General features: G+C 40.6%; 1 protein-coding gene across 1 annotated transcript in view; it reads left to right on the top strand.

Moving 5' to 3' along the window:
* The window catches only part of DOCK2 (dedicator of cytokinesis 2), a 454,537-nt gene that overhangs the window by 102,554 nt on the left and 326,640 nt on the right, over nucleotides 1–25,343 (top strand). The window contains exons 24-25 of the mRNA XM_075010079.1: nucleotides 368–438; nucleotides 1,060–1,166. Coding sequence (XP_074866180.1) covers nucleotides 368–438; nucleotides 1,060–1,166 — 178 coding nt within the window. The remainder of the gene's footprint in view (nucleotides 1–367; nucleotides 439–1,059; nucleotides 1,167–25,343) is intronic.

Here is a 25,343-nt window from a genome sequence, read left to right as displayed (position 1 = left end):
ATAGTTTTGATTTGTGCTTGCAGATTAGACTGTGTCCCTGTAGCTTAGGTTTACATAATGTTTGTTTTGAAATGTCGCTATTTAGAAAGTGGTCTGCTGGCAGCTCAAATTCCGGCCCTAGCTCCATGCTGTGGGGGACCCTGCATCAGGCTCATGCGAAGTGAAGTGGGTCTTTGCCCACAAAAGCTTATGCTCCAAAATATCTGTTAGTTTATAAGGTGCCACAGGACTTCTTGTTGTTCTCAAAGATACAGACTAACATGGCTACCTCTCTGATACTTATCACCATAAGAGGAGATATAATGCACATTGGGCTTATACATACATGTACTTACACAAGTAACACATGATATATTTGTCAATTCAGGTGGCTGCCTTGAAGTACATACCATCAGTCCTCCAAGATGTTGAAACCGTTTTTGATGCCAAGTTACTTAGGTGAGCTGCTATTTAACAACTTAGATTGTCAGATGTTGTCTTTAATGCGGAATGTCAGTTCTGTCCAGTACAGATACTGAGGCAGATTCTCAGCCTGATAATGTTTACATTAATACAACTATGCTAGTTTATACAAGTTAAGGGCTTAGCGCTTTATGTTTAAATTTGAAGCATGTGTGTTAAAGATAGCTTTATTTTCCCCCGTAATACAGTTTAATATCTAGACTCTCTAATGTTTGTTCAAAGACTGGAAATAGCAAGTAAAGCAACAGACTTTTGGAGAATAAATAGCACTCCTAAGAAAGTCACAAATGGCTGCTGGCAGTAAATGTCTTCCTGGCAGACAAGAGGTTTATTGGACAAATCTGCATTGGAATGTATGTGGATAATGGACAAAAATGTCAAGGCTTGACTGCTGGACAAAAATGCCCGCTTCACTTTTCCTTCTTAGCTGTTTTTTTCTCCCCGATAGCAGTCTTAACACTACAAAATAACAAGGAGATATATTTATTATTTTTAAGCATTAGAAATGTTTCAGTAGCTGCAGTTCTTGCTATCTGTTATATTGGCATAAGATAAATTAATCTAAATTTTATTTGTGGTATTTTTCATTGTCTCCAGCCAACTACTGTATGAGTTTTACACGTGCATCCCACCAGAAAAACTACAGAAGCAAAAAGTACAATCCATGAAGGAAATAGTACAGAGCAACCTCTTTAAAAAACAAGGTAAGTCCAGTTTGTCTTCAGAATTTGTATTAAATATGTATAAGACTAGGACATTGGCTTTAATCTCTCCGTAGTTTTATTTGCTATAGAGTAGATTGAATGATAATTAGCTAAGTCCTCTACCTGTAAAAGCAGATCAAAGTGGCTTCTGGTTGACCTGCCAAGCCAAAACAATTAGTTCGCAAAAGTATGATCATTAGACCAGAACAGAGATTAAACAGGCCTTGGAAGAGTGTTTGTGTATGTTTATTTTAGTTATAAAATATGAAGAATGAGGCCTTTGCAGTCACCTTCAAATTCATTTTTAAGATGTACAGAAAAATAAGATCATTTAGGAAATATTTTTAAAAAGTTGATATCATTACTGCAAATGGGACTTAGGTCTCTAAATCAGTCACATGCTTTTGACAAATTTGCCCAAATGTTTGTCCAGTACAGGGGTTACAAAGTTCAATATTTGGGGGGGAGGGGAGAGAAAAATGAGGGCAAGACCAATAACCACATGAATGGAGAAACCGGGTCATATGCCTTTACAAGGGATGTTTGAGAAGGACAACAGACTTGTGAGAGCCCTAATAACACTGTAGGGTTGGAAAAAAATGAAGAGGACATCTCTGATAAGCTCTGCTTCTGACAGGTGGGCCTGTCACAACACGTGTGAGTGGGGAGAAGGCAAATCAGAAATGTAAAACATCCACTTTGATTGCCTGCAGCAACTCAGCTGGATTCCCCATTTCCATCTGAGTATAAAACTATTGAAGAGTTGTCCCAGGTGTTTCTATCTTGTATCCTCCCTCTCATGAGTAAATACTTTTTTTGTTAATTAGTCCATTTGAATCTTTGGTGAGATTGATGCTAAGTCATGGCTGTATAAATAACAAACAGTTCTGTAGAAACTTAGAGACTAACATTTATTAGGTCATGAGCTTTTGTGGGAAACACTCAATCATCTGAAGAAGTGGGTCTTACCTATGAAAACTCAGCCTAATACATGTGTTGGTTTTTGTTTGTGAAGCTGCAGACTGACATGGCAACCGCTCTGAGACTACTCACTGCTGTATGCCCCTTTGTTAAAGAGGAATATGCGCTTTGACTTTGCTGTCCTAGCAAATTTAGTATCTTTAGTTCACTAGCAGTGCAGCTCCTCCACAAGGAGCTGTCATGGAAGCTATTTTGAAGGTAGGGCTCAGTGGCTTTCAACAGCGTCACTTAACTCTGCTCAGAGTAGGGCTAAATGACAGTGTTAAATGCCAGGTCTCACAAAACAATTGTCAGGGCTAGGAGTCCTACTGCTGCTACCACAGGTGGGAACTTTGAGCCAAAAAAAGTACTGTACATCAGGCCTGATGACAAGAACTGGGGCTCATTCTATGCCTAACAAATCAAGCTCTGCTCTGTTCTTTGGAGGACTAGAGCTTGGTGCTCCACTGGCTTGAATTTGGAGCTGAGCAGGCTTCAGTAACTTGGAACTAACACCTAGCCTGTTCCAGTGGGCTGCTGGATGCTCAGCATTTCCACTTGTGACAATTTTATAAAACAAATCTGCCTTGATCCTGGGAGCTTGATGATAATAGTGAACTCCATATGGCACTGTAGAAGAGACTGCTAAGAACAATTTGCTTTTGCCCATTGCATTGAACATCCAGAACAGTCATAGGTAGCACAATAGGCAGATGGAAGTGCAACACTTTCATAGAGCTTATATAGAATGCAGGCTACTGAGGGTGAGGCTTAAATTGTTAGCTAAACTAGTAATGAGATACTTCCTCTAGGGTCCATTTTGTTTTCAGGACATGGAGGATTGTTTAGCCAAGTTAGCAGTCATGAAATATTGCATAACATGCAAAACTTCCAGCTCAAGTTTTTAACACAATATTATACTGTCTTTAATCAGCATTCTTGGGAGTGATTTTATGCACTTAGGGTGGTAGTCAAAAATCAAAGGCTATCATTAAAACCTTGTGTATCAGTCCAATCAGCTCCTGATTCCAAACTATTAAATCTGAATGAAACAGCATCTAATCGATTTGTCAGAGCTTGTATACATAAATTGAACCACAGTAAATATGTCTACAACCATGTAAAAATTAGCATTAGTTACAAACAACCCTGCCAAAAACAAAATCTGTCTTGGCTATGGAGTTTGTACAGAGGGGTACCTGATAGAGTTGGCTGCATTACAGCTGTTAAGACACATGTTACAAAGACAAAGTGTTGGGATAAAAATGCTTGTATGCACGGGAACAAGCGATGTTACTGATGAGCACTAAGTGGGCTGTGCAGAATGAAATGCAAGAAATTGCTCAGGGTAAGCATATTCAGATCAGTGCACAATTAAACAGAAAGTGTAGGTGTGGGGTCCACAGAGATGCCAGCAATTGGCATTGCACATCAATTTTTGAAGATTTTTAACTCATCCTCATTGTCATGCAACACTGGGAGCTGACAACTGTGAGACCGTCCAGAGATTTCAAGCAGCAGGACAAATCTAATTCTGATCTTACTGCGAGTATTACTTTGTTTAATTTGTATTCTATTGGATCTTTATGCTTGTAGGTATGGTCCATTAAAGATTCCCCAGCCAAATATTTCCTTTGATGAAGAAACAGAGTTCTCCATCATTATACTCCAGAATTTTCAGACCCTGAGAATTTATCCAAGGACTTTGAACCTACCAAGGGAGAATAATTGCTCTCTGAGTTTTAAAATGTTTAAGGGGATATGAGACATTTAAATCCTTTGTACTGGGAGAGATTTGTATGGGATCTAATTATATCAAGAACCGTCTTTTGTGTCTGCTATCATATCCCCTCATACTGATTCAAAGAAAGGCACGTGACTGAGCATGCTGCAGGAGTAAAAGGGCTAAGGGAGCAGCCGGCAACGTGTATCATTTTAGACAGAATGTGTCAAGGTCTTGGTTTCTATACTCATCTTGAGTATCTGTTTGGAAAGTAAAGGAAACTGCTTCTCTGAAGCATATGATGGAAGTGCTGCCAATCCGTAGGTCTTTGCTCACAAGTGGGATGTGCTAGAGGCAGGGAACTTGTTTGCTGGCACAGAATTTGCTAGAGGCATGACAATCTCAGATGAGCTCCTCTCTTTCCGCTGGCAACACAGTTATCCCTGTAGTAACATTAACATGATTCTTGTTAGTTTTGTATCAGAACTAGAAAAAAACCCTGTCATCTGCAATGCTTTTTTTTTTTTTTTTTTTTAAAAATAGTTTGAAAACTCATTGCGAGCTTCCCGGAATGGTGAAATCAAAGCCGGCAGTTATAACCACCTATCAAGTGTATTTACTCGATTCAGTCAGTCATCTTGAGCACAGAGGCCTCTTTCTCAGTGCTGTGTTGGTGATGCTATTTTGTTTGAGGCCTAAAGTGTTTTGACAATGCTCAAACGAACTCTGACACAGCGCTGAAGCAGAAGCTTCAGTGCTGGAGGCTGGTGAATTGAGTAAAGAAAGTTTAACCATGACAAGGGATGTTTGCTGCTTGTATCCTCAGCTATTGTCTCTTCCTAAATCAGTGTTGTTCATATCCGTGAAAACATCTGTCATATAATAACATAATGGCAAAAGTGGCAATGAACCACTGGTTCTGAATTATTTGCACAAAAGGGATAAACATGACAATTCTTGCCCAAATAATGCCATATGGGCTGGTAAGGATAGGAGAGGAAAATTAAGCTGAATGAATCCCGGGGTGAATGTAAAGTGCACTAGGTAAAGAGCTTTAAACCCCCATGTGGATGTTAGTTTAATTCACATGAATTAAATTATACTTGGTCGTTGTGATGCAGCCCTCGTGTGGGGCTAGCCTCTTGTGTAGTGCTTCTCCTGTGCTATTAATATAGCCACTGTTTTTCATACAGGGTGTCACTAGCTATTCAACTTGCTGCATTTTATTTCCGCCTCTGTGGTACCCAAGCAGGGGGATGCCATAATTTAGGCCCTTGTATACTCAGTTGAGATAATAGCCCACACAAATAAGTCTTTGCATAGGCTCTGGCCCTTGGTTCAGTGTGTGACCCCTTATGAGCAGGATAGCCTGTACAAGTCAGGAGAACAGGGTTACTTTGATATCCATGTGCCATTATCATCCTGTGATTGGAATCCCATCTGTTGTTATGCAGGCAACCCCTGCCCTGTAGAGGAGAGTTTAATGGGGCGCAATCACCACTTCTCTCCTTTTCTACTGCCCTCTAATCTGGGGTGACCCAGCCCAGTGGCCAGAGTCCTAAACACAGCCTTACAATTCATTGCCACAGCACCTAATGATAGGTTCAAGGGTATGGGACAGTAGCCCAGGTAGGGGGATCTGGTTCCCCCCAGAGTTCCATCAAGTCCTGACCCAGGCCCCTATCAGTGGGGTAGTAAGCCACCACCCAGTGGGGAATCCCGTTGCAACATGCTGAACTCCCAGGTGGGATACCACTCATACACCCCACCTCTATCACTTCTTACCCATTTTGGTGTGTGGTGGTTTCATCTGCAATCAGAGTCTTTGTGTTCTGCTGTACCAATTTCTCTCTCTGGCCTTCCTGTCTCCAGAGGTCCACTGTAGTCTCACAGGTCTCCGACTGTGATCTCAAGCTGAACTACAGCAGGAGCTCCTACAGCTGGGCCTTCTTCTCTGGCCACCAGCCCAGACTGAGCTGATCTGCTTCTCCTTATACTTCCCCAGCACTTGTTGTACGAGCTGGGGGCAGGACTTCCTTTGCCCTCCAGGCATTAACCCTCCCCCCGACCATGCCCATCACACCATCCCTTTTCCATACTCTCTGAAAGTCTGACTTGTCTATGCTTCTATACAGCATAAGAACTTAGAGATGTGAGGAATGATGAGGATTGAAGTCTGAGGTTGTATGTTAGTGTCATATGACTAACTTAGTTCAGCCTCTTAATTTTTTTTCCTTCATAGTGCATTATAAGCCCCAAATTTGTACTGTCTTGCAGTAGCATTAATGTCACACAATGCTGTAATGCTGATTCCTTTGGATTTATCTTGAACAGGAAAATGGCCAACAATGTGTTAGAGAACATTTTAATTACAGCTCTGAGTCTAATATGGGCACTATTAGGCCTTTAAAAGTATGTGTGTTAATCTTTGTCAACTGCTGGGTTAATCACACCTAGCTAATGTGTTTTTAAAAGAGTAAAAAATAATTCCTCTGCTAAATGCAAAGTCTGTCTTAAAAATCATTTTAGCAAACACCTCAGTGTTGAACTGTTGCCTCAGGATTTGCAATGGCTGCCCCGTATACTCCGGAGGTGACTACCTGCCGCTAGTGGGCAGGTAACAAGGGCTCGCCAATTCTTTGAAAGGCCTTCAGAAAATTGCTCTCAGTGAATGCACATCTGTGCAAGGCAGTTGTTTTCTGCCACTTTTTTTTCCTCAAAATATATCTTCTTTAATGCTCTAATTATCCTCTTTCACATGTTTGCTAATAGTTTGGAGAGCTGCTTATTATGGCCGCGTCTACACGTGCACGCTACTTTGAAGTAGCGGCGCCAACTTCGAAATAGCGCCCGTCACGGCTACATGTGTTGGGCGCTATTTCGAAGTTGAAATCGATGTTAGGCGGCGAGATGTCGAAGTCGCTAACCCCATGAGGGGATGGGAATAGCGCCCTACTTCGAAGTTGAACGTCGAAGTAGGGCACGTGTACATGATCCGCGTCCCGCAACATCGAAATAGGGGGGTCCGCCATGGCGGCCATCAGCTGAGGGGTTGAGAGACGCTCTCTCTCCAGCCCCTGCGGGGCTCTATGGTCACCGTGGGCAGCAGCCCTTAGCCCAGGGCTTCTGGCTGCTGCTGCGGCAGCTGGGGATCCATGCAGCATGCACAGGGTCTGCAACCAGTTGTCGGCTCTGTGGATCTTGTGTTGTTTAGTGCAACTGCGTCTGGGAGGGGCCCTTTAAGGGAGCAGCTTGCTGTTGAGTCTGCCCTGTGACCCTGTCTGCAGCTGTTCCTGGCACCCTTATTTCGATGTGTGCTACTTTGGCATGTAGACTTTCCCTCGCAGCGCCTATTTTGATGTGGTGCTGCCCAACGTCGAAGTTGAAAGTCGACGTTGCCAGCCCTGGAGGACATGTAGACGTTATTCATTGAAATAGACTATTTCGATGTCGCTACATCGAAATAAGCTATTTCGATGTAGCGTGCACGTGTAGACGTAGCCTATGAATAACAAACAAAAAAAAAAATCCCCAAAAACCAAACTTGTCTGGCAGATGTTTGAGCTGCATGGAGTGGTTAGAGTGCTTTGTGTGTCACATCTGATTACAATCATCTGCTTTACAACACCTATGAAAGCATTAAAAAACATCAGCCTATAGGCTCCCCATCATTTATTTCTTTAACCTTGGGAAAGATTTTTCTCATTTGGAGGGAGGGAGGCAGGGCTGCAACTATTTGTATCACTGCTCCTCATTTTTGGAGTCGAGGTATGTTTCATTATTTTATTTGTATGTGAGCACTACTATCACAGATAGTTCAGTCCTTGACAAATTAATTAGGATATTTTGATCCTTGGAGTTGTTTAGATTATGCCAGTCTCTAGACTGCTACTTTACCAACATCCTGTGCTTTTTATTTATTTATTTTTGGACAAAAAAAAAAGAGGAGCTGTTACTCAGCCTGCTCCCTGTCCCCCTCCCCAGCCAATCCTACTGCTGGGGCTGCTGAGGTGCCAGTACTCAGTAGCAGCAAGTACTGGCATGCAAAAATCACTGCCCACACCATAATCTGCATTACACCAGTACCTAAGATTCCATTTTCCTCCCAGACAGTACAGCTCTTCTGAGGGCACTCCACAGAAAGGCTCTTCTTAGACCAGTACTGCTGCTGTTACACTTTTGATGCAAACACATTTTCCATTTTATTATTCCTGCAAGATGCACAAGTGATTAGTGGTGCTTTAGGGAACATTAACATAGGAAACAATCTTGGAGGAAGTGGGTCTTACCCACAAAGTTCATGACCTAATAAATTTGCTAGTCTGTGAAGTGCTGAAGGACTCCATGTTATCAACATAAGAGCAAATCTAATTTTTCTGTGTAGGAAAAATTATATGAGCTAAAAACACATTAAGGTGAGTTTTAGAAAGGAAAATTGTCTGTAATAATGATAATGAATTATATCAACAAGGTTGATTACTATTTTTGGTTTTCTGTGCCTTAAATATTGAGTCTGTTCTGGTCTGGCTATGGTCTGAAGAAGTGGGTCTGTCCCACGAAAGCTCATCACCTAATAAATTATTTTGCGAGTCTTTTTAAAGTGCTACTGGACTGCTTTTTTGTTTTCGTAGCATGTAGACTAGGACAGCTATCTCTCTGTTACTGTCACTTAAATAGTTGTAGACTCAAAGCAAAACACAGGGTTATTTAAATGGAACAGATGTAGCAGATTTTGGTGCTTCAAATATGCTTTCCCATGGTGAGAAGAATATAGCTAAAAGGTCATGTTTGAAGCTGTCATAATATAAACTTCAGCTGATCTCTCTTTCGTGTTCTACTGCAGACTGAGTCCCTCTGAATGTGGGTAGTGAACTCTGTGTGCCCACATGAATTATAATACAGGCAAGAGAATTCATCAGCAAAGCACGTTAGTACTTTGCTTGGAAAAAGCAAAGCTATTTTCAAGTTTCCCAATGTTACTGATAAAGATGTTTTTGCTGACAGCATACTGGTATTTCTACTTACTATTTCACTGTTAGAATGTTTGTTGGTAAGCATCTAATCTTATTTGAAAATATTGAAGGTGTGTGTTGATTCAGCTGGTAAGATTTATGGCTTTTGGGGGACATTATCCCGAGATGTTGATTTGTTCCTTCTTTCTTCTGGCTCAAGCAAGCCTTCTGAATCTTTTTACTTAAGACCGCAGACAAGGAAACTAAACTTAATGGAAACAGACTACGCAGCAAAACTTACACAAATATTGGCTGTTGATTCCTTTTTAAAAAAGACAAATTGCTCTTCCTTGGAGAGTGAGAGGAAGAATGGATTTGTCTTAGACAATCTCCACCTTTTTAAAGTGATAGGTATTCATATTTGTGTTGAAGTGTATAAGTCACAAAAAAGTCTTTAGCTTTGCCCCCCAGAAACATACTGAGTGGCTCATCACTCTTGTGAACATCTGATTCCTGCTGATACTGTTTGTCTGACCAAAAAAACAAACAAACAAAAAAAAAACCCACACATTCATCAACATTTGCTTCAACTTGTCAGTGGTGGTGTACATGACAATCTAAGACAAAAAGTTATCCATAAAAGATCTATTGTATAACTTAGCTGTGAGAACACAATGCTATTTACTTGTTTTTTAAAAAAAAAATATAAGAACTGAAAGACTAATAATTTATGTAGTGGGGTTTATTTCATATTATTCCCTATCATCAGGAATTGTTGGAAAGGCTGGGCAACCTGAGGGTTGTGATTATCTTGGCTAATAGCTAAGGAAGGACTTTTGCTCTGTGAATTTTTCATTCTTTTTTGAGCCAAATTATTTTTCAGTAATTCAGAACATCCCCAGCAACAAGTTCCACAGTTTGACTACGTTGTGTGAAGAAGTACTTCCTCGGGTTTGTTTTTCAAGCCATCTCCTATTTCATTTCACTGGTCACTGTGTGCAAGAAGTACAGGAGTTGATTGCCAACCCCTGATAAGTTGATTTTGCACATCCTGACCAGGTGTGTGAAATTGAACCCCAGAAGATTGACTCCAAGCTGGGCCATCTTTTGGTGGTAATGTACACATGGCCTGACTCAGGACTGTGTTTATTCTGTTTAAGGACTTGATGTGTATAAGGACTTGTATGTATACCATCTGTAAAACCATGAAACTCAGCTAACTTAGAGTTGTTGCAAAGAGTAAATTGGTTAAAGTTTTAGTAAAATGCTTTGAAGGTATGAGATTGTGTTACCTTTTAAGTTAGGTATTTATGGTGGACCTTTGTATGTGTGACCCTGTAGTTAAGGCTCTAGTTGTTTTGGGGTTCCCCTGGCCCCATGAAACAGATACTGGCAACTTTCTAAGATGCCTTTTGGTCTAAAATTACTCTCATTCATCTAATCCATTTGTTTTGATGCTTCAGACTAATCGGCCCAGGAGTTCAGTAGACACAATTTCTAATCTGAATAATGTGGGAATGCCTTTATGCTGGGGTGTAAAAAATCCACCCTGGGAAAGGCAGAGAGCCCAATTAGACCATGGTGTGGCACATGGAAAAATGAGTTGATACTCGCATCTGTGGATATGAACGCAGATATCCATGGCTCATTTTTGCCGATGTGGATGCAAATACAAATTTTATATCTAGAACTCTGCAAATGTGTGGATATTTGCTTTGTATACACAGGTATCCAGATCCGTGGATATTGATGTGTCTATTCTTCTCTGTTTTGTGGAGACTGAGGCGGATACAAATTTTGTATCCATACAGGGCTCTAAAGATGAGTAATTAAAGGTTTGACACCGTGGTGGAGACCCAAGCTGGCTGGCTTCTGTAAAGGAAGCACTGCAAGGCAATAGAAAGACACCTGGGAGAAAGACTGTGGAGGAGTTTTCTTTCCCAGGGAAATGATAGAAGCAGCTTGCACCCTGGGACGGTTTTGGAAGGGAATAGGCAGGTAGAGATAAGAAGACCTCTTGAAGCTCACCTCAGAGGAGGGACCCCAGGGAAGAAGTCATGAGGGTCAGAAGTTGAAAGGAGCCAAAATGTCCTGGATAAAGCTTCCTAATAGCATGAAGAAGGATTCTGCAGGGTCTGGAAGAGGAGTGTTGAGTCCTTTGGATGTGGATGGTGAGTGAGTTCTATTTCATGATTTGCTCACCCTGTTAGGTCCGACGGTGCATAGTTCATCTGTCATGTGAGCCAAGTGCCTTTGTATGATCTAGGGGAGACTACAGGGTTTGATTAGATTGATTTTACAATGTAGCTTTGCTTATTTTTTTAAAATTTTTTTATTTTATTTTTCATTTTTTGTCTGCTGAATTGTTCTAGTTGAAAGACTTAAGGTCCTCAGGAGCAGAGCTGAGACTGACTAAAGGAAGCAAGTGGACAGTAGCGTTGCACTGATTTTAAGTTTTCAGATGGGTTTAATTGAATGCCCCAGTTTCTCTTACTTCTGTCTGCCTGTCCTTCCTTTCTGTTTTTACACACATCCTTACTGTCCTGCTCCAAAGTGTATATTGCTACATGTACGCATAGCTCTGAAGATACTCTAGAGAGACTGTAATACACGGTTCTAGCAACAGAACTGAATCACCTCACTGGATTCAAGTCCTCTTGACTGTTGGGCTCTTCATAGAGATTCTCAAGTGTAATTAAAATTTACAACATATTTTACGTCCTTGAATGCTTTCAGGTTCCAAAGATCCATCTGACCTAAGACCATGTGTTCTTGTCCACTCTGTGCCCTTTTGCTAACACTCCCTTTATACAGTGCCACAATGTTCTGCCATAAAATGTCTTTCACCACTCTTCCTTCTCTTGCAGATCCAAATAAGCTGTCTTCTGTGTCTGTTTCCCCAAAACCCAAGTGACTGATAGCTACTTGTTTCTCATTATGAATTCCTGAAGTCATGGCATCCACAGAATATATTGCAGCTCTGATGCTTTCCTCAGAAGGCTCAGATAGTCCATCATACTATTGGAGGACATACTGACATAAATTTATAGTTTTTATTCCATCTTATTGAAACTTTCTGGGAATTATTTATTAGTATGGAGAGGCAGATGCACCAATACTTTTCGTATAACTTCCCACTGAAACATATTCTGTTCACCACTTCAGATTGTACTGTTTGGCTGGATTGTAAATGCTTTTGGAACAACACAGTATAGCCCTTAGAACAGTGGGGTCTTGGTCTACAGACAGGGATCAGAAATGTACCTGGAATACAAATGATAAATACGGTAGGAGAAACCTTGTATTTTTGAAGGATGTTTGTGGTGAAACAGGGAGCATTCAGGGACATTTTTCAAACCGAAGAGCAATGGCAACTTGAGTTCAAGCTCAGTCAGCTTAAACCATCTAACCTGGAAAGGTTGTTTCATCTCTTTTAGGAGGTGACTCTGGGGGTGGCTAAATTGGAGAGAATTTCCCCATTTGTGTGCTTTTGAGCTTACACAGGGAGAGCCGCATGAAATGTAAACAGAAGTAAATCCCTAGACACTGTTCAGGATCACCTCACAAGGAAGAGCTAAACTACCAAACTTTGGCACTCCTTAATTACCTGAGGGGCTCAAGAACCTGTGCTGGCTGCCAATACAGTACTGGGTCAGTATCTAAATTATTATTATACGACTCATTCCCAGGGTGATACAAGGACTGAAATACCTCAAGAAACTGCTTTTATGATTTCTTGTTAGCCAGCATGGTGAAACAGAAATTTAGTCTTGCTGATTTGGTATATCTTATGGAAGAATAGGACTAGTTTTTGGCAATTGTCTGCCTTATTACTCAGCAGTTCATCCTGAATTTGTTTTTCGCAGTTGTGACCCAGGAAGGCACTGTTGCAATAGGTTGTACTCCTCTGCTGCCTCATTCCTCTGGTTCATGAACACTCAAGGTCTGTTGGTGAAATAGTATAATTGTCATATGCTATAGCAGACCTATCCAGCCAAGGATGTATGGCTGAACAACCTTAGTGTTACTGCAAGAAAAGTCTTCTGGCTGCAACCATCAGGCATGCTAAGGGGAAGGTGCCAGACACCACAGAAGATTGTCATTTGATGGGAAGGAGCTTTTCTGTTTGTCCGTTTCTACAAGGGCCACTTCCTTCGTAAGTGGCATGCTAATAAAGGGAGTGAAAGATGCTAATGAGGTGTGGATGCAAATTCCCTGAGCCTCATTGGCATAATGTCACGTGATTAGGAGTCTGGAAGGCATTATTCCGGAAGCTAAAACGCCATATAGAGCGCGGCTGCCAGGGTGGGGGTTCTGAAAGGGAGTCCCCCTTCCAGAGGCCCCTTCCCGAAAATTCCCTGGGGCTGCACTTCTACACGGCATTTTGGAGTCCGGAAGAACGTCTTCCAGACTCCAAATCACGTGATGTTATGCTAATGGGGCACGGGGAATTTGCGTCCACACCTCATTAGCATCTCTCGCTCCTTGTATTAACATGCCACTTCTGAAGGAAGTGGCCTGTGTGGAAACAGCCTTTCTGAAGGGATGGAGTATACCACTCAAGAATTCTAGGACCACATAGCAATCCCAAGTAACCCAAGAAAAGCTCTGAGATGTTACCATGTGCTTCCCACAGTCTGCCCTTCACCTCTGCATTTTGCAGTCCTCAGCAAACAGAGGAACAGTGGGGCTGACAGACTCACCTGGCCCCTGGCAAGGCTTGGCGGGGGGAGGGGAGAGCTCTGATCTCAGATGGACATCAGGTAGCAGTGGTGGGGCTGGGGATGCAGTCACCTGGGGAGCCCTCAGTGCCTCCCAGAACAATCTGTGCTTCTCCTTATCCAAGGAACCCAAAGCACGCTGTGTGGGCCTCCAGCAGGGACTTTAGCTAGTGCCCCGGCCTTTTCTGCCCTAGTAGCTGCAGCTGGAACCCCTGGGCCTTTCTGAATCACTAGGCCCCAGGGCATTTGTCGTCTTGGACAGATATTCAAACATTCTGCATAATAGAGTGGTACACCTAGCAATGCGTAACACTAAAAACAAAACAAAACTCACAAATGCAAGGTTAGATAGATATAAAGAAACAAAAATGTATGCAGAGTACTTTATTTACCAACAACAGTAATATTGTACACAGTAAGTTTATCATGTATTTGCTGTATTTATTCACATTTACTTTCACTATACTGTACTTATGGAAAACATAACTAAAATTTACTTTGGTTAAAATGCCAGTTATCAGAGTTCTGCATGATAGAATGCTGGATATGAAAGTTTTACTGTATAACATTTTGAAGCATAGCATTGTACCCTAAGGTAAGCATTTATTTTGCCACAGATCACCCAGAATCTGCTCAGGGCTATAATTTCCAAGGGACTAGTGTAACTTCAACAATGCTTTACACTAACATTAAATTTAAAATTAGATATCTGTCACTAGAGATTATGCTGTGGATGCTATGAAGATGAACATTAATAACTTGTTTAAAAGAATGTGAAAAATCATGCTAGTCTGTCTTCAGTTCATGTTGAGTACATTGTACTAATTGATTTTGCTATTTCCAAGGTTCAAAAAGATAGTTTGATATGTAAACTAAAAACCTGAGTCTAGAGCCTCTTGTGGAGGAAAATGTCACCAATTCAGAGCCTGCGCTGGAGAAATCGTACTTCCCCAGTCACTTATTAATAATGGATTAAATAGTTGATACCCTTTACTTCATTTTGATTCATTCTCAGACAAGCACTAGATAAGTTTCAGTGACTTAAAGATGACTGAATATATGGCTTTCAGCCAATGGGAATAGAGACCAGAAGACAATTTTGCTTTGTCCTAAGCAGGATCATGTAATGTTTATTGCATTTGTTCATGTGACATACTTGTCTGTAGATTGCATTTTTGTATTTTCATTCTAATCATCATTTCAGAATCAAAATAATATGAAGTTTTCAGAAAATGTTGCTATTTAACACATGTCCACAGTATGAATTTGATGTTTAAGGCTCTCCTAAACTCAAGGATTGTAGACTACAATGAAGCAGCCAAAGTATCTGCTAATAAGTAACATACTGCAAAGAGCTTACAATTGGCAAATAGGTAGACATTAAGATTACAGCTCTGTTATTTTGTAAATAGACTGCTGGTAGTTTGTAAATGCAATTGGACCCTTGCTTCCCCTGAAGTCTTCATATGCATTTTTTGTAACATTTACAGCAAAAAGTATCATGAGTTCTAAAATGAATACTCATGCTTTGTTGGAACATTTGTAAGGCATTAATGATGGGGAAAAATACTCAAAGAATTTCCACTTGTGAAAGGCTATTTACAGCGAAGTGTGGGCAGAATGCTGCTGACTTAGGCAGCCCTTTGGGGGCAATTTGAATGTGCCCAGAGGTTTCTGCTTTTATGAACTTAAGCATAAAAATAAATAAAATATATAACCCCCTAGTGTGGACTTTTGTTCCCCAAACTCAAAATAACTAAAAAAGAAAACACAAACACAGCTTACATCAAAATTCCCTTTTGTTATATAAAGAGTTTTTAATTGTTCTGTAGAAACTCTGTGAAGACACCACTCTTTGCAGTTAAGAAAGCAATTTTACTTTTCTGCAAACACCATCAAGATATGAGGTCTGTTGACTTTCTCTTACTCTTATTTAGTGCCCCCAGCTCCAGAATCTAACATGTATCTGGCCACATTAAAGTCAGATGGGAAGCAGTGAAATGAATTCTTTTGGGAACAGTCTTTTTCATTTCATTTCTTTTTAAATGTACTTATTCTGAAATCGACATGTGATGACATCCACACATCCTCCCACAATTTTATTATGAGGCACTTAGTATTAATTTTAGTGTGATGTTTGTACCAAATGACCACAGAGCTTCTTGACAGATTTGACCAATTATCAGTCAGAGGCCAACACATGGTTTTCTTAACATGCTGAATGCTCCATGAATTTCAATTTACTATTTCAAAACTAAGTTTCTAGTGGTAGTTGATTTTATTCCACATAGTGCAAAATATTTGCTGTAGGAGTTGGAGTGCACCATTTTCTTTTCATTGGACCAAAACACAGCATAAATATCACATGAAGCTGTGCCAAAAATCTTTGTGCAAGTTTAGTACCCAGAGGCACTAAGATCTGTTACTAGGGTGAGAGAAGTCTCTGCTCTGCACGCTTGGTTGAGAGCCACCTGGACTTCAGCTGATTCAGTAGAATGTAGGCTTTTAGCCCCTATGATCCCAGGTTCAATTCTTGGTGCTGGTGCCCTGGTTTCTGTTGGCATTACAATTGGGGGCTCATCCAGGATGAACTGCTGGAAGGTCTCAGAAGCTTGGGACATGCTTCCTCAGCCTGGGGAAGCATGTAGTACCCAGAGGCACTGAGACCTCATACTAGGGTGAGTGAATTCTCTGCTCTAGAGCCTTGGCAGAGAACCAGCTGGCTCATGCACTAGAGCACAGAGCTTTAGCCCCTAGGATTGACGATTCACTCCCTAGTACTGGCAACCCAGGTCTGTCAGCATTACACAAGCAGGGGCAGATGTTTGAAACTCTCAAACCTGCATCCAAGCTTGATATTTGACAGTTTTGTAATGTCTAAAATGCCAGTGAAAAAAGTAGCATTTAATTGATTTTAGGAAAGCAAAGCAATTTTTGGTTTCAAACTGCATAAAAATGAAAGCTGCCTTTCCTCCACCACCAAAACTACCACCCATGCCTGTGTGTGAGTGGAAGGGATTTTTAAAGGAGGGGGAGTGCTGTCATGGGTGACTCGTGTAAGGATTCTGCAGCTGGTTACAACAGTATGCTTCCAAAGCAAGCCATTTATTTTTTCATTATATGTTAGGTAATGGAAGAGACCATAATTTACCCCTTTCATTTAAAATGCCTGAAAACATGAAACAAGGCTTTCACTTTGGTGCTTTGCTCCCAGTAGTAACTGACTATGGAGCCCATCCAGTAGTGAGTTTCAAGTGTAAGTAGGTTCCTTTGTGCACACAGACTTCTACTGATGTAGGTGAGATCCCACTTAAGCACAAAGGGCTACCTGGACAGAGCTTGTTGCAATACTGGGACCGTAGTGTGCAGCTTTACAAACAACAAGCAGTCCTGTGGCACCTTATAGACGAACACATTTATTATTTCATGAGCTTTCTTGGGTAAAACCCACTTCAGATGAAAAAAAAGTGGGTTTCATCTGAAGAAGTGGGCTTTATCCATGAAAGCTCATGACCTAACAATGGTGTTTGTTTCTGACATGCCCCAGGACTGCTTGTTGTTGTGGCTTTGTGAAGGTAAGGAGTACAATTCAACCTTCACTGAGGTCCGTGGAGAGACTCCAGTTATTTGCACTGGAAGCTAGGTAGTGCACAAAGAGAAGCTTGCAGGTTTTGAGAACAATCCTGTTTTTTTTAAAGGACATTTGGTAGATTTCCACCTCCTTTTTTTCCTCTGTTTTTGATGTCTATGCCATTTAGTCAGATAAAAAGGACTGACCCAGATACACCTGGAACTCTGCGTGTCGGTGTTGACTTGCTGTCCTTTCTTGTCTCAAATCTTAGATTACTTCCAAAAGTAGTGTTTTTGGAACATGATTTGATTTCTCTGGAAGCTGGGTGAGCCTGCAGTAGATTCAGCCTTGATTCATTTCAAACTGGAAAAATGCAGAGAAGGGCTACTAGGATGACCAGAGGGATGGAGAATCTATCTTATGTGAGAGGACTTGAGAAGCTTGGCTTCCCTCGCCTAACAAAATGTGGATGAGTGGAGTTACGCTTGTTCTTTATAAATATGTTTGAGGAGTGAACATCAGACAGGAAGAGTAATTATTCGTTATGTAACAGTTTTGGTGTAAGAAGAAATGGATATAAACTGGTCTATGATGGTTAGACCAAGGCTCTAATCATCAGAGAAGTGACATTCTGGAACAGCCTTCCAAAGAGAGTAGTGAAGAAAAAGATACTAACTTGTTTTAAGACTCAGCTTGATAACTTTATGGAGCAGGTGGTATGAAGAGTCTGCCCACAGTGGCATGCGATCCGTCAGTGACTGCTAGTAGTACACATTTCCTGTGGTTGGAGCTGAGGTACTTGCTGGTGAGGGCTCTGTGTTACTGCAGATACTACTTTTGCAAGTGTCTTTTTACTAGGTCTTGTCCACATGCTCAGGATCTAATAAAAGAAAGTTATCTTATGAGGCTTTAAAATGCTCTGTCCGTGGTGGTACACAGGGGAACAAGACAAATGATAAGGAAAGCTAAAAAATCAGACAAGTATGTTGTGTGAAAGCATAACAGAGTTATTGCCAACATCCTCCTGACCCTGTGTGAAAGTCCGTGAGAGTGCAGGGTTGAACCAGTGAACAATTGGTGTATTCAACATGTTTCCTCATACATCTCCTTCAGTATTGGTGCCCAGTTTTGTTCTCTTTCCTACTGATGTCAGTATGCCACTGAAAATTGAGCCCACAGCATCCTAGTTCTCATGGGCCAGCATGGAGCAGCTCTCTCTACATATAGAGCCTCTGAATTTATGGTGATACTTAGGGCTGGTTGAACACTTTCAAGCAATTTTAAAACTTTGTTCAGTGATATTTTTTTTTAAAATCAGTGACTTTCAACAGAAAAGATTAAAAGAATATTAGAGTATTTGCTGCCTCTTCAGAGGTCTGATGAAAAATGTTGCTGTAGTTTTGGTTTTCCATTTATTGTAAGTACTAGAGTCGATTGCCTCTGCTACCCATGTGGGATGTTTTTTTAAATAAAAGACCCTTGTGATGGCAAAGCTCTGATTTCACAGAAGAACAGTGTTGTAGGAACACATCTTGGTGGAAAATTCAGAACATGAGGTACTGAGCACTTGACAAAACTGGTGGATTGCTGGTACTCCATGTGGCTTGAAGTCTCTGCATTGCGGGGACACAGCTTCTGAAGTGTCTTAAATGATAAGTTGAGTATTTCTTTTTCACCCTCGTGGTTTTTTCCCCACAGTAGCATAAAGATTGTCCATGAACACGATGCTTAGATTAGGTACAGTCAACCAGCAGGTAGCAACAACAAAAAATAAAGATGAAAAAAAATTACTGCTATCCTAAATAAGTAGTTGCTTACAGTTGTCTTATAATGGACAGGAATTCTGTGACATGACTAAGCCATGTTCTCTTTGATGAGTAATATATTTCCTTTCACATCACATTGTAAATTTGCACCAATCAGAAACCCCAGTCTTGGTTCCCTTCATCTGTATTAATGAATAATCAGTCACTAGCATTCCACTGGGCTGCAAGCCATGATGAGGGCTTTTACCACAGACAATTTAAATGTTTGTGTTTAGAACTAATAAATATAAAAAAGTAAGGGTTATGTAATGCTTTGATTACAAAGCTGCTTCAGTAACCTCTGTAGGCTCTGCAAACATTCTAATGCAAAGTTTGTGCAATTTATTCACATCACTCACACACATTTTTTTCTTTTAAACATTTTGCCACAGTTGCTGTTCTACACACTGATTATAAACATACAGGATTTTTCAGAAAAGACAGAACACAACTGTGCACCCAGTGACTGTGTGTTCACAATTGCAAAATAGTATAAGGAAATGGTCTAAAATGCAGGCAGTTGTCCAGTTTGTGTTTTATTTCATGACAAAGGTGTAGGTGAATGTGGTCCAGAATCTGTATCTTAATACTTTCATTGCATATATTCCATGTTACTGATTTGTGTTTTTAATGCACTCATGACTTTTAGTTGAGTCACTACATACGATGTAAAAACAACAAAAAGATCTATTAGTCTATCATGTGCCACAGGACTTTTTGTTGGTTTTGAAGACACAGACTAACTCGGCTACCCCTCTGATACATACTGTGTAGAAATGGGAGTGGAGCATTTTCAAAACAGCCTGAGGGATATTGCTTAATCGCTTGTTACTTTTAACACAAATTTGTATTTAAGTGCCTCCCCCTCTTTTGTAATCCTCAGCTGGTATTGTTGTAATTAATAGAAGAGGTGATGGGTTAAATTAGCAGCCAGACAATAGTTCCCTCAGCATACAGGCTTCAGGAACATGTGCTTCCTTATTATCAATGCTTTTCTATTTTATTGATGTCAGGTGTTTAATATCGGAAAAAGTCACATAAATAGTCATGTAAAACAGAAGAAGTTTTGTTTATGATGAATCCAAATGAAGTTTATAATTGGGTAATTTGAAACCAAACTGCAAATACTGCTACATAATCACAACAATTACTTAAATCTGGAACCATGCAAAAATATTATCTTTTTATAGACATTTTTATTAATTATGCAAAAGAATTGAAGGTTATTTGTCTCTATATGACACGGGCAAGTGACCTTATAAGTGGGTTTTCATTATATATTCGGTGTCACTCATGTTTCTTTTTAGTAGATTTCTCTTTACCAAAATACAATAAAATTCCTTTACTCTGACCTCTGATGGTCGAGCATCTGTAGTCCCCTGAGACACATGAGGGTTGCAGGAGCAATGAAGAAGCTGGAGGAGCATGGGGTGGTAAAGAAGTTGCGGTTCCTGGGCCCTACCCATGCTCTATCCCTCTCAGCGCAGCCCAGACCAGCCCTCTCCGCCCCTGCTCAGCAGACACCTACTGTGTGGCCCGGCCCCCTCTCACTGGCTCACCCCCACGTATGCAGGGCACAGCACGGCTCTCAGGTGTCTGTTTAGCTGCAGGGCAAAGCAACCTTTAGAGCTGCTGTCCCCAGCACCATGGTGCCAGCCCAGGGCACGCTGAGCTCTTCAGGCCTCCAGGGCCCCACTCACTGTGAGGCAGCAGCGGGGGCATGCGTGCCTGTTTTCCTCCACCATGGGGAACGTGAGCAGCACTGTAGAGCCCATGGGGGTTGTGAAGGTGCTGGGGACATGTGAGGATGGTAAGCTGCAGCCGGGCCTGGGGTTGGTGAGTTGCGATGTGGCGTTTGAACTAGGGCATGGGGGTTATGGTGATGTCCAATAATCTGGAAAACTGGGTAATCCAGCACCTGGCCAGTCCTGGACATGCCAGATAAAAGGAATTGTACAAACTCATTCGATACGCTAATTCATCATGTTTTTGATCGAGTTTTACCACCCTTACTTTGTTGTTCCCTTCTCCAAGTAGATCCATTGACTCTGATGGATCAACTTATTGTAGAACATTAATCAGTGAAAGAATGTTGTAATTGATCAGTATCTTTTATTTTTTTTAAAAAAATTCACACGCTTGACAAAAACAAGGCAGAAGAGTTGGCATTGTGTAAGATATGATTATCTCTTTTCCACTGCTTGTTGAAAAAGCTCCCACTTACTTTTCAGAGCACTTGAGAAATTAAGATAATAGAAACAAATTAAACCAAAATTCAATATGCCTGTTACTTAGCAGAAATATTCGTGCTGGGTCAACATCTAGCTAGGCAATTACTGTGGCTCCTAAGCATTATGATTTTACACATAATAAATAGTAATAATGTACACCTACTGAAACTAGTGAGACACCTGGAATTAAGTTATTTGATAGATAAGAACAATTGCTCGTTTTTGATGACGCCAATATATTTCTATTACAAAAGCAGTGCTTGGCTTGGATTATTTGATTTTTTTTTTTGCCTTTTATAAAAATATAAGAGTTGATAGGTATTTTAAAAGTGTAAAAAGAAATTCAAATTAGAAAACAGAAGTAACAGATAATAGTAGTTTCAGGTTACAGAAAATCCACCTTGAAATGGATACAAGAATCAAAATTCTATTTGTACAACCATGTTCCTGTCCTTAAATTCCCCATTTCGGGCAAATAGACTATCTGCAGGGATGGAAAGGAACTCATCGGCTACGGCGACATTAGAAAGATTTGGTGACAAATCCGGTGGAGCATCCACACACAAAATGTGTTTTGTCGACAGTATGTTGAAAAAAATTGGCACTTTCATTGGCAACCTTCTACTTCTCCCAAAAGAGGAAGAGCACCTTTGTCAACAAAAAACTGTCGATGCTCTGAGGGGGCCTTCTGTCGATATACAGGGGTTTTGGTTCACAGGGCAGCCCTGTTTGCTAAACTTCCAGTCCACCATTCTGTTGAGAGAGGGCTGGGCAGACTGGCTGTTCTTGTCAACAGAGTGGGTCATTCTTTGAATATGCTTTTGTGTGTGGGCATGTTACGTTGATAGACATTTTGTTGGAAAATCTCAAGGTTTCAAGCCTTAAGTAAACTCACTAGGCTAGAGCTTTTTTGGATGGCTCTTACATAAGTATGTTGACTGATGTAAGACTGCAAAAATCAGTTTCTTAAGTTGTTGGCTTGTGTTGTAATCAGTGTTCTCTGTAAGCTGAGTGCTTGGGCAGCCACCCAGGAGAGATGCAGGTGCCGCTCAGCTGATTAGCAGAGCAACTACAGTGCTCAGCAGTGTGTTTTTCTATTGCTGTTGCACATCCAGATGTGCTGGTGCATATAACAGAATTTATTCTGCCCATGGATGCAAAAAAGAAAAATGGAGGGAACACTAACGTTTCATTAGTGCTCCCCCTGCTTGACTTTGGAAGACTGTACATTATTAACTGAATACATTTTAAAGAGCTGTCTTAGATCACTATGTTGTATAATAACTCATTTATGAATCTTTTCACTTAACATATAAATATATAAAGTAAATTGTTAAGCTAATTTAGGACATCACTAAGCTAAGGCCATGTATTTCCTTCGCCTTAAAACTCTTAGTAGATAAGTTTCCAAGATTCTGAGTACTAAAAATCTGATCATTTTAAATTACAGGTAATTACTGGTATTTATCACAACCAGATACATTGTTGCATATCACTAACCAGCATTGAAAGCCTGTAGTGGTAAACATTCTGTACTGTAGCGAGTGCCTCATTTATCTGAAAATAGAATCTCTTTTAAAGGCTGCCACTTCAGTTCAAGCCAGAGTGTAAAACTATAGTTGATACTTTCTGAAAACTGCATGCATCAACATATGCAAGGCCAGGGCATCCCTCATATAAATGTCACATTCAAATCAATTTTACAGAACTGTAGAAAACGTATATGCTGAAAAGTAAATATAGGATTTCCAGAGGATGACAGCAAACCTTTAGAGGCTTACTCGCTAATTGATATTAGTATTTTTTTTCCTCACTGAGTAAGCCTTTATATGCATTTCTTTATTAGAAATGACAGATTCTGCCAAGAAATCAGCTGGTCTGATGCACCAATTCATGTTTATTTTCAAGAAAAAAGTAGCTGTAAACGTGGGAAGTCAGAAAACTTTCACTGCCTTGCATCTTTGATCCCTTTCAATGCACTGTGGAGATGGTGGTAATTCGTGATCCTGACATTGGATATACTCTGCCATTGGTGTGCATGGTGGTTTTAATGGAAGGCCCAATGGTTTTGGCTTGGTGATGAGATATGGATCCTTGTAAACATGACAAAAGGAGATTTGGAAACTTTTAGCAGTTAGAAATGATTGCTCCTATCATAACACTGGTGGAATCGAATCTGTGACCTCTGATGCTTAGGGCAGGCTTACATTACAAAAGAAATTCTACCTAAGATATGCAACTCCAGCTATGAAATTGTGTTAGCTGGAGTCAGTGTACCTTAAGTTGAATTTCCTATGTGGCCTCACCCCAGGATGTTGATGGAAGAAACTCTCTGGTCGACTTCCCTTATTCCTTGTGACAATGAGGAGTACCACCATTGACTGGGAAACCTTGTGAGTTTGAATTATGATGTCCCTGCCAGATGTCTTAAACAGAACTCCAGAAGATCAACTCTGGGATCATTGATCTTCCACTAAGTGAAGACATACCCTTTGTGCATGAGTCTTTGCCACTCGAGATAAAAGCCAGCTGCATCTCTACCAAGGTTGTAGAGAAGACTCATTATTTCTCTCTGTAAGTGGTCTAAGGGCCACTATATAGGACAGTGAACCACATCCAGAAGGCATATGGGTTACAGCAGCATCAGTTCTTTGCTTTCAACCCTTCTTTTTTGTATGTGTGTCTTCTGCATCTATTCTCCTTTTCCGTATAGATCCAATAATATCTTAACTTGTCTACTAAATTTTTTTAATGGGAAAACCAATCCAGGCCTGCCATTATTGATTCTTTCTGATTATGCCCTTTTTGTAAGGTAAGAAAGCAGGACTATGCCCTGCACAAATCTGGCATGGGTAGGAAAACTGGTTCATGATGAAGCTGAATGCACGCTGCACCCTATTCAGGCATGCCACTGGCTCTGTCTACCCTCACTCCCTACTTCAAAGCAAGCATGGTAAGTAGGGTGTTGGGAATTTATTAATGAGGGACTCTATGGAGAGGTGATCCCACACCATCCCTTCCCCAGGGTCTACTTAAAGGCACAATCTGTTCTTTAATTAACTAAAGAAAATCACCCTTCAGCTAGACAGTGCGAATTGGGAGAATATAACTGATGATGTTGTGAGCCACTGCATAAAATGGTTTTACCTCAGACTAAAGCATTTTAGCTGATATGAATTGATTTGAGTAATTCACATGGCAATGTTCCCAGCTCTTAGTAGCAGGGCATGGAAAGTTGTGAAGATGATACATAATTGTTTAGCCCATGACAGATGTATGGTAAACTCAGGCTTTCTGTACTCTAGGATAAAAAAAAGCACACAGAACAAACAGAGTCCAAGTCCTTAGTTTCATTTTTTAAATGTGGTAACCATCTAGGCTAAGTATAGCCAGTGTTTAATTGAACACAATTTACTAAATCAAGGCCACCTGTATTTGTGGCTGTGGAACAGGTGCATAGTAGAGGGAAATGTCTGATTAACTATAATAAACAATGGAGTTGTGAATGATTTTCAGGGCATGAACCTGCGTGATATTTACAACATCCATACTTTATGTATAATAATGGTCTTTATTGCATAGCATCATAAGATGAAGTTAAAGCGTATCTCAAAAAAGCATTGGCATGAACTAGGAATATGTAATGCAGCTTAGATAACTTTTGTTAGAATACAGCCTATTTATTGTTATGAGTTTAGGAATTTATTCTTCTGTCATGCTTTAGTCTTTCAGTGTCTTGTCACTGAGTTTATTAAAGGTGCAGTTCAGTTCAACTTCCATTCCTGATTGTATTTTCTGACATTTAATAATTTAATTGGACTTTATATATTGGAACCTTCAGTGCTACTAATGGTCTCATACTTCCCTTTTTTAAAATGAATTGACTTTAGTGACATTTTCAACGGAATTAATGCTGCAGGTGGAGGGTGGGAAACATCGGAAAATGCTGAGGAAGGTCTATGAAAATCTACTTTGTAAACAGTTGTTAAATATTCATGTGAAGCATACAAGTGGGAATGTGACAAAGTTCTCTGCTGATGTTTCAAATGGCTGCCATAAGCATCGGGTAGCTTCACTGCAGTTTCAAGAAGCTTCATTCATTGCATAAAATAGAGTTGTTCAATAAAGCAAGATGCACAGTACTGTCCATGCTACTGAAGGTGTACACCAGAGAGTATAAGATTCCCTGCCACAACGGTCAATCTTCCAAAGCC

This window comes from Carettochelys insculpta, chromosome 15, assembly GCF_033958435.1.
Source record: "Carettochelys insculpta isolate YL-2023 chromosome 15, ASM3395843v1, whole genome shotgun sequence".
Lineage (NCBI taxonomy): Eukaryota > Metazoa > Chordata > Testudines > Carettochelyidae > Carettochelys > Carettochelys insculpta.
This window is presented reverse-complemented; position numbering and strand designations above follow the sequence as displayed.